General features: G+C 38.9%; 1 protein-coding gene across 2 annotated transcripts; it reads left to right on the top strand.

Moving 5' to 3' along the window:
- Positions 1-7,858: 7,858 nt before the first annotated feature.
- LOC147542407 (uncharacterized) lies at positions 7,859-11,525 on the top strand. Of its 2 annotated transcripts, none has more exons than XM_086634293.1 (4): positions 7,859-10,310; positions 10,724-10,803; positions 10,886-11,042; positions 11,310-11,525. In XM_086634293.1, the coding sequence occupies exon 1, from the start codon at positions 8,339-8,341 to the stop codon at positions 10,214-10,216; it is 1,878 nt and encodes a 625-aa protein (XP_086490419.1). In that variant the 5' UTR covers positions 7,859-8,338; the 3' UTR covers positions 10,217-10,310; positions 10,724-10,803; positions 10,886-11,042; positions 11,310-11,525. The 2 variants fall into 2 exon arrangements, with proteins under 2 accessions (XP_086490419.1, XP_086490420.1); XM_086634294.1 differs by having other exon boundaries at positions 8,131-10,556.
- Positions 11,526-16,376: the final 4,851 nt, after the last annotated feature.

The following is a 16,376-nucleotide window of genomic DNA, read 5'->3' as shown; positions in this document are numbered from 1 at the left end:
AGCGTAAATAAGTAAGTAAATGCGCGCGAGAAAGTAAATCAAGCAGATATGGATCCTAGTATGGCCCCTAACCTAGAAGATCTAATCTCCTTTGGTTTTCTTCTTGTTTCGCCTTTTGGTTCGTCTAGATCTCCATCTTTGAACCTCCATTGATTTCTCCCACTCGCCTTTGGATTCCATCCTTGAGTTTTCTTCAATGGACTCATTGACCCTAAACTCTAATTACAAGACTCTAACGATTCGCAGATCGTATAAACTTGAAATTAAAATTAATTACAAAGCATGCACCCATCCGTGCTTAAAACAAGAATAAAGATATAAATCTATGGCCATTCTGGTTTCCCGCATTCACAACACATGCAATCATATAATATATCAAGGCTAAGAATTATATATGCATGATTATCTTGGGAGATACTTTTGTTGACATCACATGTCACATGACCTACCTTAAGTCTAAATTCGAAGAATTCGACTAATGGTGCGTTCTCGTTTTATCTCTTATGATTTCTAAAATCAACTTTAAGAAAAACTCCGTTTTGGGCTTGAGAAAGCCCGGGTCAATTTCGGAAAAAATATTGGTTCGATTCTTAATGATTTCATAAATCAATTTAAAGAGAAATCCGTTTTGGGCCCTTGGATGGCCCGGATTGATTTTGGAATTATTTGGTTGGAATCGGAAGAAATTTTGGCAAAAACTCCCACTCGAATGATGGTCCCTTTTTGTGGTCCGAAAAGCCTCGAAAAAGCCCGGGACAAGTCCTAGACAAGTCCCGGCCCAAGCCCAAAAAGGGCTCGGACAAGGTCCGGACATAGCACGGCCCATAGGGCCGGCATGTCCTGGCCGAGGCCTATCAAGGCCTGGTCTCGTCCTGGCCGGAGCCAGGACGCTAGTCCATGCACCGGACGCATCCTAGACGCGTCTGGTGCTGGACCGGACCAGCACTAGGTGTCTCGGACTAGTCTGAGACACCCAGAACCTCCCAGACGCGTCTCCAAGACGCGTCTGGTCGAGAGCTCTGGACGCGTCTCAGACGCGTCCAGGAAGCTACCAGTGCAGCTTCTGGTCGCGTCCTAGACGCTTCCGAGCTGCTCTGGACGCGTCTCCAAGACGCGTCCAGATGCTTCCATTACAGCTGGTGGTCGAGTCCTAGACTCGACCTAGACGCGTCTCCAAGACGCGTCCCAGCTGCTCTGGACGCGTCCTAGACGCGACCAGTGGCAATCTGGTTGCAGCTGCTGGACGCGTCTCCTGGACGTGTCTCAGCAGCTGCTCTGGACGCGTCCAGTGGACGCGACCAGCAGCTTCTGTCCGGCCAGGAAGCTTCCTGGCCGGACACTAGGGTTTCTAAAACCCTAGTTTCCAAATTTTTTTTTTTATTTTTTTTTGTGCAAATCTTATTTGCTAACTTCCAATTTTAAAACTCTTTCTAAATTTTGAAATCTTTTAGAACACTTATAAAATTTTACAAAACTTGTAGAAACTTTTAAAAATTTCCAAATTTTTGTTTTGAGAGTTTCCTAAAACTCAAAACACTTCTTTTAGAACACTTCTAAAATTCCAAATTTTTGTTTTTCAAAAGTTTCCAAAACTTAAAAACAACTCTTAATCAAACCAATTTTGAATCAAAGTCTAGGTTTTTGAAATTTTTCAAAGAACAATTTTGAAATCAATTTTGAAAAATCTTTGAATCCAATTCAAAATTAATCAAATTTTATGTTTAAAATCTTTTTAAACATAACTATCAATTTAATCAAGCATGGATTAGTTTGAAATTCAATCAAATTGAGACTTTTTAAAACACTTTTAACAATTTGATTCTCAATTTGAAATTCATTGAATCCCATTCAATAATATCAAATTGTGAGTTTAAATAATTTTTAAAACACTTTTAAAATACTTTTATAAACTCAATTTATTAAACTATCAATCATATCCAATGTGAACTAGTTCGATTCTTAGCAAAAACTAGTTAATTGCAAGAGGCTCTGATACCACTGTAGGGTTTTAAACCCTTTTACTAGTGTTTATAGCGGAAATAAGACATATAATGTCTACACTAGTATTCCCAGGATCACATGCAAAACTAGTAATTAATCTAATGGAGATAGTAGATTACCTTAATCGCTTTTCCCTCGAACTAGTTGAATTGATTGAAGAAGACCAAGAGCTTCAAGTGTAGCTCCTCTACTTGGGACACGAGCAATCAATTTGATCTCCCAGCTTGTTGTATAGCTAGCACACCAATGGTGGTTGGAAAGAAGAACACCTTCTTCTTTGACTAGATTGATAGTAATGGGAATTAGCTCACTTTCTCCTCTCTACTTGATGTGGTAGAGTAAGAAAGCTTATAGAGAAATTCCACACCTTATTCTCTGCCCTAAGAGTGTTTATATAGAACCCTAATAAGAATCCACCTCCTTTTAGGTTTCCTAAAACACCCTTTAGAATAAGATTTAGGGAAATAGTCGAAAATAGCAACTATTGGTATTTTCTCAATTCCCTAAGGAGATGACGTCCAAACCCAGCCAAAATTGGCAGATTTAATGTTCATAACATAAGGAAACGTCCCTCCAAAAATCAGCCCAATCCGAGCCCTAAAAGTGCCCGAATCGGCTAAGGCCCAAAAACCCTGTTTTTGGCCTTTTTGTACTATCTTTGCCTAATTCCTTTTTAGGCCTATGAGATATGTTTATGGGACACTCCCATGATTATATCTTACTCCCACTAGTCATATCCTAGATCAATTTGTCACTCTTATGTGTAACCCGTTGTAGGATCCGATCGAAGTTAGCCGCGAATTACTTCGTAATTCGACGATCGTAGTTGGTCTCTAGCTACAACTCTACGATCCCTAAATCAATCGGACTTGATGATCTTCCACATCAATTATCCTATCCGACAAATTATTCGCATTGTCACCTTGGTCGAAGGACATCTCCTTCAACTCCTTCATTCCTAACATCACCAACATTTCTCACCTTGTTTCTATCAAACTAGATAACACCAACTACCTCTTGTGGAAGAGCCAACTCCTTCCAATCCTTCACTCTCAAGATCTCTACAAATTCGTCAATGGAACTTATCCACCTCCTCCAGAGTTCCTCCCTGCTCCCTCTGAATCTTCTTCATCACCTTTGCCTAATCCTGACTTTGTATTTTGGTATAGGATTGACCAAATGCTGCTTTCATGGCTTAATGCCACCCTTACAGAACCTGTTCTTAGCCATGTTCTTGGTCTTACTTCTTCAAAGGCTGTTTGGGATTCCCTTGAAAGAAACTTTTCTTCCATTAACTCTGCTAGGTTAATGAACTTGAAACTGCAACTCCAAACCACTAAGAAGGGCACTCTCTCCATTACTGAATACCTTCTTCGTATTAAGTCGATTTCTGACTCTCTAGCTGCAGTTGGTCACCCTGTTTCTGATTCAGAACTTGTTCTTGTTATTCTATCTGGCTTAGGACCAGATTTTGAAGGATTTGTAACATCCATTACTACTCGACTTGTTCCCCCTTCTTCAGCTGAGCTTCATTCTCTTCTATTAACTCAAGAGTTTCGGCTTGACCTTCTCAAAACTCAAAATGTCCAACTCACAGCTCTTCTCACTCAACCAACTTATACTCCTCGACCTCCCACCTTTTCTTCTTCTCGTGGTAACAGAGGTCGTTCCTCAAATAGAGGTGGTTATCGAGGTTCAAACAGAGGAGGCTACTCCAACAGGGGAGGGTATTCTCGAAACTCCTCCTCTGTTCTTGGTCCTCCTCCTCATGTAGTTGTTTGTCAATACTGTGGCAAAAATGGTCACACAGCTCGCCAGTGCTTTAGCTTACCTCAAATTAATGATATTGCTCGTTCTTTTGCCTCCATGGGAGTTGACTCTGTTTCTACCGATCCTAACTGGTATATAGACTCAGGAGCAACTATGCACATCTCTTCTGATGTTGCATCCACTTCATCTCGATCAGAAGCTCCTCTACCTGAACATGTCATGGTGGGCACTGGTAATGTCACTCCTGTGTCAGGTATACAAAATATTTCTCTTCCTTCTACTGGTTTTACTCTTAAGAATGTTCTCATTGTTCCATCCTTCAAAAAGAACCTCATCTCTGTGTCTCATCTTCTTCGAGATTTTAATTGTTTTGTTGTCTTCCATCGTCTTGGCTTCTATGTTCAGGACATTCCCTCAGGGAAGATTCTCCTCGTGGGAACAATTGCTGATGATCTTTTCCGAGTCTCCCCAATCAAAGCCACTTCAACTCCAACATCCCTTTTTGCTTCATCTCTGTCATACACTCCATCAGCTACCTCTGAAGTCTGGCATCGCCGTTTAGCTCACCCTCATCACTTAATTTTTAATTCTGTCATCAAGAACAATGTATTACCATTGAAAAAGTCTGTAATGAAATCAAAATCTATTAAATGTTCAAGTTGCATTTCAGGCAAACATCATAGACTTCCTTTTATTTCTGTTGAGCATCATTCTTCTGCACCTAATGAACTTGTACACTCTGATCTTTGGGGACCATCCCCAATTACCTCTCCATCTGGTCATCGATATGTTTTGCTTCTCATTGATGATTATACTCGTTTCACTTGGATTTACTTTTTGAAATCAAAATCAGAGGTTCAAATGCATTTTCAAAACTTCAAACTATTTGTGGAAAAGCAATTTGATCATCCCATTAAAGTCCTACAGACTGATGGAAGCGGCGAGTATGTCAGCTCTGCCTTCTCTGACTTTCTTGTCTCTAATGGCATTCATCATAGACGATCTTGCCCTCACACCCCACAGCAAAATGGGGTTGCTGAGCGTAAGATCAGGCATCTGGTTGAGACATCTATCACACTTCTTCATCAATCTTCTCTTCCTCAAACCTTCTGGCCAGATGCCTTTCAAACGGCTATATATACCATTAATCGGTTACCAAGCTCTACCATTAATGGTCTTTCTCCTTTTGAAAAGCTTCTCAAGATTAAACCCAATTACAATGAACTTCGATCATTTGGGTGTCGATGTTATCCTCTTCTATCACCCTATCGAACCACAAAATTGGATATGAAATCGAAGCCTTGTATCTTCATTGGTTATAGCCCTAATCATAAGGGCTATCGCTGTCTCGATGAATCTTCTTCTCGAATTTATATTTCCCGCCATGTTCTCTTTGATGAAGAACACTTTCCCCTTTCTGTTTCCCCCAAATTCAATTTCAAAAACCCTAATTCCAACGTCATTCTAAATTGGACGTTGGATCCTCTTTTCTTATCTTCATCTGATCGTCCATCTGTCCCTCCTACTGACCATCGACGACCCACTACTTTGACCCGTACGCTGCCACCTCCACCACTCACTGGTCGTCCTGTATCTGCTGGTGGTCCCACATCACCACGCGTTTCTGCTAGCCCTAATCGTCCCACTACCACCGACAACACTGTCCATCTGTCTCCTTCTCAGCCCCTTGTCCCTTCCAACTCACCAACCTCTGACCACGTGTCAGAAAACCCCTATTTTCCCTCTGTAAACCCTAACGACCAAAATATTCCTTCGTCTTCAACCATTCCATCTTCTTCAACCATTCCCTCTACTACAGGAGCAAACTCAAATATTCCTAATGATGAACCTCATCGATCGTCTATTTCTTCATCGTCCACTCATCCCATGGTCACTAGGAGTCGAGATGGCACTCGAAAACCAAGAATTCTTCTCTCTACTGCTTCTATTACTTCTCCTTCACTGTCAATGGATGAACCGTCAACTTTTCATCAAGCTTCAAAGCATGGTCACTGGATCAAGGCCATGGAGGACGAGATAAATGCGTTACATAAAAATAGAACATGGTCTCTGGTTCCTCCTCCTACCAACATCAATATAGTCGATTGTAAATGGATATATAAAGTTAAACAGAAAGCTGATGGTTCAATCCAAAGGTACAAGGCTCGATTGGTTGCAAGGGGTTTCACACAAGAGCAAGGCATCGATTATGATGAGACTTACAGTCCGGTGGTTCGTCCGGCGACTATTCGATCCGTTCTCTCTCTTGCTGTTACAGGTAATTGGACTATCAACCAATTAGATGTTAAGAATGCGTTTTTGAATGGTGATCTTATAGAGTCTGTTTACATGACTCAACCAAAGGGCTTCGAGAACAAATCCTTCCCTACTCATGTCTGCAAGCTTCATAAGGCCATTTATGGCCTCAAACAAGCTCCTAGGGCTTGGCACTATCGATTTAGCAGTTGTCTTCTTCGTTTTGGGTTTACACAGTCGATTTCAGATCCTTCTATGTTCTTTTATCGTTCGGCTAATGATCTTATCATATTACTTCTCTATGTTGACGACATCTTGGTTACTGGTTCTTCAAGTTCGTTATTAACAAAGCTAATTTCTCGGTTAAAAGACACATTTGAGATGACAGACCTTGGTTCGTTAAGCTACTTTCTAGGAATGGAAGCAACCAGAAAGAGTGATTCATTAGTCTTAACTCAACAAAAATATACGAATGATCTGTTGAAGAGATTTGGGTTATTTGATTCCAAACCAGTTCATACCCCTGTTCTCTCTGGTACAAAGTTGTCTAAATCCGATGGTGAAATCTTGCCTAATCCTCAACATTTTCGAAGTATTGTCGGAGCTCTTCAATACTTAACTCTGACTAGGCCTGATATTGCTTACGCTGTTAACCAAGTTTCGAAATTCATGGCTACTCCGACGACTGTTCACTTAACGGCGGCGAAAAGAATCTTACGCTATCTCAAGGGGACTATTTCTCACGGTATCTGTTTCCGGCGAGCCACGTCACTACCCATCATAGGCTATTCGGATGCTGACTGGGCTGGGTCCCCAGACGATAGAAGGTCGACGTCTGGCTATAGCATTTTTCTTGGTCCCAACTTGATAGCTTGGGCTTCTAAGACCCAGCCCACTGTGGCTCGCTCGTCCACAGAGGCGGAATATCGGGCCGTGGCCCTAGCAACAACAGAAGTGGTGTGGTTAAAGAATCTTCTAACAGAATTAGGCTATAGGCAACCCAGTACACCTATAATCTATTGTGATAATCTAAGTACAACTTACTTAACAGTTAATCCTATTCTACACTCTCGTACGAAGCACGTTGCTATTGATTTTCATTATGTCCGAGAACAAGTGAAGAGTGGTACGTTAAAAGTTCAATACATTCCAGGAGATTAACAAATATCCGATATCTTTACTAAGGGGCTACCTGGACCGAGGTTTAGAGAACTCAACATCAAGCTCTCATTAGTACCTGGACATTCGGCTTGAGGGGGGGTATTAGCATATATATATTCTTATGTAATTTATCTTTATACTCAAGATTATTATTGTACTTTGTAAAGCCTTCTCTCTAATATAAATATAAGGCAATACCCTAAAGTTGGGGTATCTTGAGTTCACAATATCAAAGAGATGAGGTTTTTCCTCACATTTATAAAGTGCCACCCATCTCCTCCCACAAGCAATTTGGGACTGACATCAACAATGTTTTCCTTCACACACTGAGCTCTGGAATCATTTTTGGTGTGGTTCATGGGTTTTACTTACCCCAAGTGGTATTGGTATACTTCAGCAACATAACTTGCTCAAGATGTAAGACTATCTCTCGTCCTTATAAGCCTCTTGCCCTTTTAAGTTGAAACTCTTCTATAACCTTTGTCTTAATAACATCAACACAAAGAGATAGAAAAAAGAGGAGAGAAAGACATGGAGTTGTTGGATTGGGGAACCGTGGCCCGTGTGGACGTTGTGGTGAGTTGAAATAGATATAGGGCCTCTTTGGAATTTTCAATTTAATCCGTATAGAATTTATTTTAAGCCCTATAAATATGATTTTATTATCTAAGGGAGAATTACTGAAACCCCCACCTTTTCATAATAAACATTACTGAAACCCTCACTTTTAATTAATAATTATTAAAACCCCCACCTTTGCATAATATACATTACTAAAACCCCTACCTTTTCATAATACACTTACTCAAACCCCCACATTTTCATAAAAAGGTGAGGTTTTAGTAATGTATGTTATGAAAAGGTGGGGGTTTTAGTAAGTGTATTATGAAAAGGGGTTCCAGTAAGTGTATTATGAAAAGGTGGAGGTTTTAGTAATGTGTTATGAAAAGGAGGATTTCAGTAATTCTCCCGTTATCTAAAGAAATTTTAAGCTCTCTAAATAGCCCAAGCAGCTCTCGGAACCATAGACAATTTCTCTCTTTCAAAAGACTCCGTCTAACAGTTTTGGCGGTGAGAAAATCGTTCCAGTTTCACATCTCTCTCTCTCTCTACCATCTCTCTCTTCCTAATGTTCTAGATAGATTAATCAATGAAAATAGCTCCCACTATTAAAAATTCCCTTCGATTCCCAATTCCCAGAATTCAATTTCCCACTTACTATTCACTTCACTCAGTTTCCAAACTCCACCAACCTCACCCTAATGACCTCATTGAATCTTACTGTAAATCCGGCATGATAGATGAAGCTGTTTTTCTTCTTAACCAATCTCTAGAGGCAAAGTCCAAATTACCCTCAATCAAATCCTGTAATTATGTTTTATCTTCTCTTATTAAAGCCAATAAATTTGAAGCAACATTGTCTTTATACAATAGAATTAGGGTTCATGGGGTTTCTCCTGATTTGATTACACTCAATACAATCATGAATTGTTATTGTGAAACCCAAAGAAATGATCTTGCACGTCAAGTGTTCGATGAAATTACAGCTCTTAATTTTTCACCTAGTATAGTTACTTTTAATACCCTTATTAAGGGTTTATGTAAAGAGAATAAAATTAATGATGCCCTAGAAATTGTTCGTCGGATGAAAGCAGAAGGCCCGCTTCCGAACGATAGAACTTACACTATTATTATTTGTAGTTTATGTAGTTTGTCAAGATTTGAAGATGGTTTTGATTTGTTAAATGAAATGTTTAGGTTGAGATTAAGGCCTTCATTAACTACATTTAATATACTTTTAGCTGGTTTTTGTAGAGAAGGTAAGATTAAAGCAGGAAAATTGGTTTTTTATAGTATGGGTAAGGTGGGTATTAAACCTAATGTGCAAGCATACACAGCTCTTATAGATGGGTTATGTAAGCAAAAGTCATTTGGTGAAGCCAAAAAGCTTTTATCCGAGATGTCGGAAAATGGGTGCCGGCCTAATGTTCAAACTTACACGGCTTTGATTCACGGGTTTTCCGCTGAAAAGCATTGGAAGGAAACTACGGAAATGCTTACTGAGATGTTAAACCATGGGATTAGTCCGAATGTAGTTACTTACACAGGCCTCATGGGCAACCTTTGTAAAGGCGGGCATTTAGAGAAGGCCTTAGAATTGTTAGGTACGATGATCAGACAAGGTTTACAACCTAATGAGTTCACATACAGTACTTTGATTAATGGGCTCTGTAGAGCGGGTAGAGTGGATGATGCCATTCAGCTCTTCCAACTCATGCGAGATAGAGGACTTGGGAATAATATTGTCGTGTCTAATGTAGTAATTTGTGGGATATGCAAAAGTGGAAAAATGGAAGAAGCGAAAGAACTTTTACATAAACTTGAAGATGAAGGATGCAGGCCTGATGTCATTACTTATAATACATTGGTTGTCGGATTTTGCAAAATTGGACAGGTTAAAGATGCTCAAGAACTACTGCAGGAAATGGAACTACAGGGTCCTGCACCAAATGTAGAAACTTATAATACTCTAGTGCATGGTTTATGTCGAGTCGGGAACATTGACAGAGCTTTGGTCCTAGTTCAAAAGATGATTACTGAAGGGATGAAACTGGATGTGATTACTTGTGGTACAATTATAGATTCACAGTGCAAAATAGGGAGACTACGAGATGCAGAATATTTTTTGAAATTGATGGATGAGTCAGGGATCGAAGCCGATTTTATGGTGTATTCTTCTTTTGTGAAAGGGTATTATAACAATGAGCAATCGGAAGATTCGAAAGTGATTCTTAGCAGGATGATGGTGAAGGGTTTGCACCAAAATGTAGTTGGATATAATTCCATTTTGCAGGGATTTTGTCAGTTAGGCGAGATAAAGGAAGCAGTTAATTTGATGCATGAAACTGTGGTCAATAATGTTGCTCCTAGTAAAATTATAGTTTCTCTTTTTCTAGAGAATGTTACTAAGTTTGGCCTTCTTGAGGAGTTTGCTTATTTGCTTCCCATTGTCAGCGTGAAACAATGATAGTGCTATTATGCTGACCTGATGGATGTTCTATGTGAGGAGTCACCTTCGCCCGACAGAAGCAAAAACGAGTCAAATTTTATCCTGGATTCAGGTATAAAAGTGTTAGCTCTAATTAGATTTCCTTTGTTAAACTGGGTTAAAATGAGTTGCATAGTCCTCAGCTCAACCACCATCTAGTGTTATAAGCTAGAACTTAAAGATAGTTTATGACTGTCAACATAATCAGGAAAGTCTCATTCAACTGTGAGTATCCCTAATAATTCGAGTGAACATTACTCGATGACTGACAATCATATCCTTCTCTGACTGGGCACTTTAGATTCCAGGGTTGTTGTTGGTAAGTAGTAGTAGCAGACAATCATATTTTGACATACCAGTACTGGTTTTAATATCTTCACCATTGTCCTACTGTCATAAAAAATTGTAAACTCACCAAATGGTCTTCCAATCTGCAGTATAACAACCACTAACACTCCCATTCCTCGTCTCTTTCTCTTTCTACAGTTCTGAAGTTCGACAATTGTTGTTGATTAACAAGGCAATGAGTTATGGACAGATTATCGTGGAAAATTACTCACTGCCTGGTATTTGTCATCCTGTATATTATTCCATTAGCAATATTACGTCAATGAAGTTTGGAGCGGTAATTATTTCTATATTTTTCAGGCAATGAAGCACCTTATCCTCCACAACCACCACCGATGTACGAAACATTCCCTCCAACTGGATACCAGGGTTACTTCAGTGATAGGTCGTCCCCCCCTCCATTTCCATATCAGAAGGAGCCAGAGGAATGCTGTTGTCTATCCTTTCTAAAAGATTGGTACGTATATAAATATTTTATCTCAATCTATATCTTTTGATAGGCTTTGGTGCTCTGGTTGTTTCTCATTTAGAATAGTTTGATTTCCAATGATTAAAATCTAAATGGTGAGTAAATTGCTGCCACCATTCACCTGAATCATCTTGATATGGGTCTGAAACCTTAAAATGGATTTTAGTTTGCTGGTTAGGAAAACTGGGTTTCATGTTTCTGTGGTTAAGATTATGAGATTGATGCATACTTCTTGGTACATTTTTCTTCCAACAGTTGTGCCGCGCTTTGCTGTTGTGGCGTGTTGGAGGAGTGTTGTTGCTTGGAGCATTGTTGCTGCTGCGGGGTTTAGAATCTCTCTCTCTCTCTCTCTCTCTCTCTCTCTACATCCACCTATCTATATATGTATACATATAAATGCTTCTAAGCTTATGTAAATAAAGAACAGTTGTGTTGGAAATAAATTCTAAATAAAATTTGAACTCTTGTTCATGGATGGTTCCATTAGTATTTAGAATTACCTCATTTCGACTTGTTTGAGTAATAGTACTTAACGAACAGAACTTCACAGTAGTTAAACATTGCCGAAATCGGCAGAGTAATCCGCAAATCAACCACCATTCAACAAAAAAGAAGGTATTATCTGGAAACTCAGCTTCACCTACTGGTCTTCCTCTCCCCCCAGACTCCCAAACTATATCAACAGCTACTAACACTCGGTCCCCATATCTGCATTTCCGAATTATAATTATTTTTTACTTGGATCTGCAATTCGGAAGTTGAGAAGATGAGTTATCAGCAGATTGTAGTTGAGACCTACCCACCTCCAGGTATCATCATCATCTTCTCTTTTGATCTGCTTGGTTTTTGAATCTTATATTTCTAGTCATCTCAGTTTCAAGTTTCAATTTTGACTTTAGTCTAATTCCTTTTTTTGCTGCAGGATATTCAGCACCTTATCCTCCACAACCACCACCATTGCCGGCGTATGAAGGGTACCCACCACCGTCTGGATACCAAGGTTACTTCAGATACAACCAGCCACCCCCGGTTCCCATCTACGAGCAAAACCCAGACGATTCTGATTGTTTCTCATTTATAAGAGGATGGTATGTTCTTAAATAGTTTTATAAAGTTATAAACTAGCTTCCTGTTTTCAAAAGTTTATGATGATGAAAAGATGAGACTGACTCAGATGTTTCTGTTTGATTTATTTGATGTTTGAACAGTTGTGCTGCTCTTTGTTGCTGTTGTGCTTTGGAAACATGCTGTTTATAGGGCAAAGCTTACTTTGATTTCTCTCTCTCTCTTCTTCATTCTTATAATGGTGTATGATAATAATTTAAACTTCTATCTGTGTGAAGGATAATTTATGTCGAAAACACAATTCTGTATCGCTTTATTATTGGTCGTACATATATAGAGATTTATTAAATTTGTGAAAATCTAACTCAAAATCAACTGACAAAACATCAAAAGAGACCCTGTATAGTATATTGTTATGAGAATTTGTTATACGTTTCAATTTGAACGAATTCTGAAAAAAAGATGATAATCGATTCGAAAGAAAAAATCTGTTTTATTAAGTAGAAACGATGAAATTCTACAAAAAGATCGGGTTCTCTAAACCAGTGGGGATCCAACCCGTGTAAAGGTCGAACAGAATAACATTTTTGGTAGGGAAAGAGACATTAAGTTTGATGGCCCGCCTACTAAAACCTACCTCACTTACCACACCATTGAACACGAGAATATTTTGGTATAGAACTTCACTTTTAATTCTATTAATTAATGATCCACGAAATAGTGAGGGGTTGGGCCATTGGTCCAAAAAGGGGGCCAAAATGAAAATCCCACCCAAAGTTGCCTAAAAATGTAAAGGAGGTCCAATGTGTCAGTTTGGGGGGTCAAAATTACGTAAAGGGCCCTTAGAAAATAAAGTATTACCGTTCATGCCATCGAAAATTACAAAATTGCCATCGAAAATTCTCGGGAAACGATTTTTTTCTGAAAAATAATCTGACAACCCGTCCATCAGAATGTGTACTGTTCAGAAAATTACGAAACAACCACCGAAAAATTCCCGGGAAACGCAATTTTTTTTGGTAAATTATTTTATTTACTGGAAATTTTTTTCTGTACTAGACATTTTTGCTGGGCAGGAATTTGAAATTTCGTAAAAAAATTTGAAAATTTGGGCGGGAATTTGAATTTTCGTTTGAAAATTTCAAAACTTCGAAAAAAAAAATTTGTGACCGGGAAATTATTTTATTTACTGGAAATTTTTTTCTGTACTAGACACTTTTGCTGGGCGGGAATTTAAAATTTTCAAAAAAATTTCAAAATTTGCCCGGGAATTTGAAATTTCGTTTGAAAATTTCAAATTTTCAAAAAATTTTGAAACTTTGAATTTTTCGTGTACTGGTAAATTATTTTATTTACCAGACATTTTTTTTTTCAGGAAAACGTCAGCATGTCCCGTCCAAGGGCAAGAGGGGAATAAAAAAAAAAAACTGACATTTGGACCTGCAACTAATTTTTGGGCAAGAGTGGATTTTTTTTGGGTTTACCCCTCAGATTTTGGACTGTTGACTCAAAAATCCCGAAATAGTGGAGTAAATAATTTGGGCAGGTCAGTTCAGATTTTTTATTTGGGTTATTTCTTTAATGGCCCCCAACTTTATGACCAGCTTCCCGCCTGGCTCCTTACTTTACGAAAAATATCTATATGGTCTCCTTTCGTTATAACACCGTCACTCTCTCTCCTCCGTTTTCTCTCTCTGCCAAGTCACGCCACATCATCTGTCACACCACCTCATCACCTTCTCAGGCAGAGGTCGCCGGCCGGTCAAATTTCTGGTCAGCGACCTTCAAACTAAAAAAAAAATTCTGGCCAACGACCTTCAAACTAAAAAAAAAAAATCCGGCCAAATCTCCGGCCGTGACCTCTGCCGAATAAGGTGATGAGGTGGCGTAACAGATGATGTGGCGTAACTTGGCAGAGAGAGAGAAAACATGATGGAGGAGAGAGTGTGACGGTGTTATAACGAAACAGGCCATATGAGTATTTCTCGTAAAGTAGGGGGTCAGGCGGGAAGCTGGTCACAAAGTTGGGGGCCATTAGGAAAATAATCCTTTTTATTTTGCACCTGGCGGATTGAAGTTGCTTGCGGAGTTGCGGTGGTTGGGGGTGGTGGGTCCAAACCAGCTTTATTCCTCAGCCAAACATCTTATCTTATCTATCAAAATAGCAAGCATGACTAAAACTATCCATGATGTTCCAAAATCATGAGGATTCTTTTCCAATTTTGTATTTAATAAAAATTTGAATCTTGATCTGGCTTTCATCTTGGAGGACCTTAATTTCTAAAGATTTGAAAGCAAACAATGAGAACGATTAAAAAAGCAAACAAGAGACGAATGTAAAATTTATCAACCTATCCATGATGTTCTAGGTCACGGATCAGTCGGACCTGCCTGCTTCCCAGCCAATGTCGGCTTAAATCTGCCGGTTCCAGGTCGATCTCGACCCTATAAACCACAGTAACACTATTCTTCTTTTCTTTTACTAGTTGCCAAGTAACACAGTTCAACAAAAAAAAAAGTTGCAAAGTAACACTATTATTATTGTATTATTCAAATTTGTAGTTGGATACATAAATCAATTCTTGGAAATGGTATTCTACATAAAAAGGATGAAATCGAATCAAAGGTATACAACCTGGAATAAAAACACGTGATGGAAATAGAATTACTTTTAAAGAAAAATAATGAATATATTGACTTAATAATTAAACATACTGATTTTGGTATGTCCGTCGACAGTTGGCACATCAAACCAATTTCCCTTTCTTCTTCCCATGATAAAATGTTTCCACCCACCAAAAGCCAACTAATTCCACTCATTTCTCTCCTACCCAAATGAAATTTTTAAATAATTTATTAGTAAGACATGTGACAATAAAAATATTAACTTACAATTAACTAAAGTTAATCCTTTTATCATAATCTGATTGGAGCAGAAGAGGGCTAGGGTTGGAAAAACGATATGTGAACTTGAGATTCAAAAGTGACTGCTGGGAGCCTGGGACATTTAAAGGCCTGTGGGCAAAACGGGTCTGAGAGGGGTTTATTTGGTCTGTTAAGGTGAACTCTAATAGACGGGACTGGGGCATTAAGATTTTAGATTATGGTTGAAACAATTGGGCATTAAAATTTTAAAAGTTGACCGCCGATAGGCCCAGTAGGTCGACAGGGGGTTTACCCGATCCGTTTGATTCCCACCCCTAAACAAGTCTATGTGGCAGGGAATGCGGACATGACTTCCGCACTGGACCCTTACCAGTGAGAGGTCCTATTCAAATAAGTTGATACTCCAATGCAATATTTTCATGAACGTTGTATACTTCTACGTGGAAACGTCAGTAGTTTTGTTAGTGCTTTAAGTATATTATGCTTTGATTACTAACGGTTATGATGATCCAAAAAATTGTCATTAGTTGACTAAAATCAGTGAACTAAGAATAGACCAAAAACCTGTAGGTTAACCCGCGTCAAGTCAGCAACAAAGGTCGAATCCGAAGGAGATTCTCTACTCAAGCCCATAACTGGGGGGGGGGGGGGGGGGGGTGGTATGAACTCGACAGTTGATTTAATACTCAATATTTTAACTGCAAACGTAATCTGATTGTCTTAGGCAAAGTTTCCGAGCTCCTTGCATGAGTTTTTGCCCATGTTTCAAGGAGCAGGAACATGATTAATCGTAGGGGGGATCGACGGAGTAGATTCACTCATCAAGACTTGATCCAACATCAAGTTTTCTTTATTTTGACTAATATCGAAGTGACAAATTTTAACATCAGCAAGTTAGATTCCCATTTGCAGCAAAATATGATTTTTTTGGATTGAACTTCTTCTCTAACTATTTCATTTATATTTCATTTGCAACAATTTTTTTATAATTGATCAATTAAAATCTTCATTTATTCCCATACAACTTCTTTACTTTATACTTTCCCTCGATACAAGAAGGTGCCGTCTAAAGCTGGGTAAGAGACGCCTCCCTAGATTGTTATTGGTGTCCTTTTTCCTCACTGTTCACCTCTAAAACTTGTGTGGAAGGAGACTCCAATACAATTTTGAAGGACACCAATAAAATTGTTATTGGTTGCTCGAGTGGTTGAAAGTATTGACATAAACTCCAAAACCGTGGAGGTCACAAGTTCAATTATCAGAGGAGGTGGAATCCATCAGTGGTGTACCTAGAAAAATTTCATTGCGGTTGAGTTATAATAAACATTTATATATTGTTTGAAATCTTGATGCAACATTCAAATGAGTAAT

Source organism: Eschscholzia californica, unplaced genomic scaffold (assembly GCF_041429995.1).
Source record: "Eschscholzia californica isolate CP2 unplaced genomic scaffold, dmEscCali1.0.p SCAF_4, whole genome shotgun sequence".
Classification (NCBI taxonomy): Eukaryota; Viridiplantae; Streptophyta; class Magnoliopsida; order Ranunculales; family Papaveraceae; genus Eschscholzia; species Eschscholzia californica.
The sequence above is the reverse complement of the archived record's forward strand: the minus strand, read 5'-3'. Positions and strand labels throughout refer to the sequence as shown.

Excerpts from the sequence above, each read along its gene's own strand:
- LOC147542407 (XM_086634293.1), top strand. The coding sequence starts at position 8,339 with ATGAAAATAGCTCCCACTATTAAAAATTCCCTTCGATTCCCAATTCCC.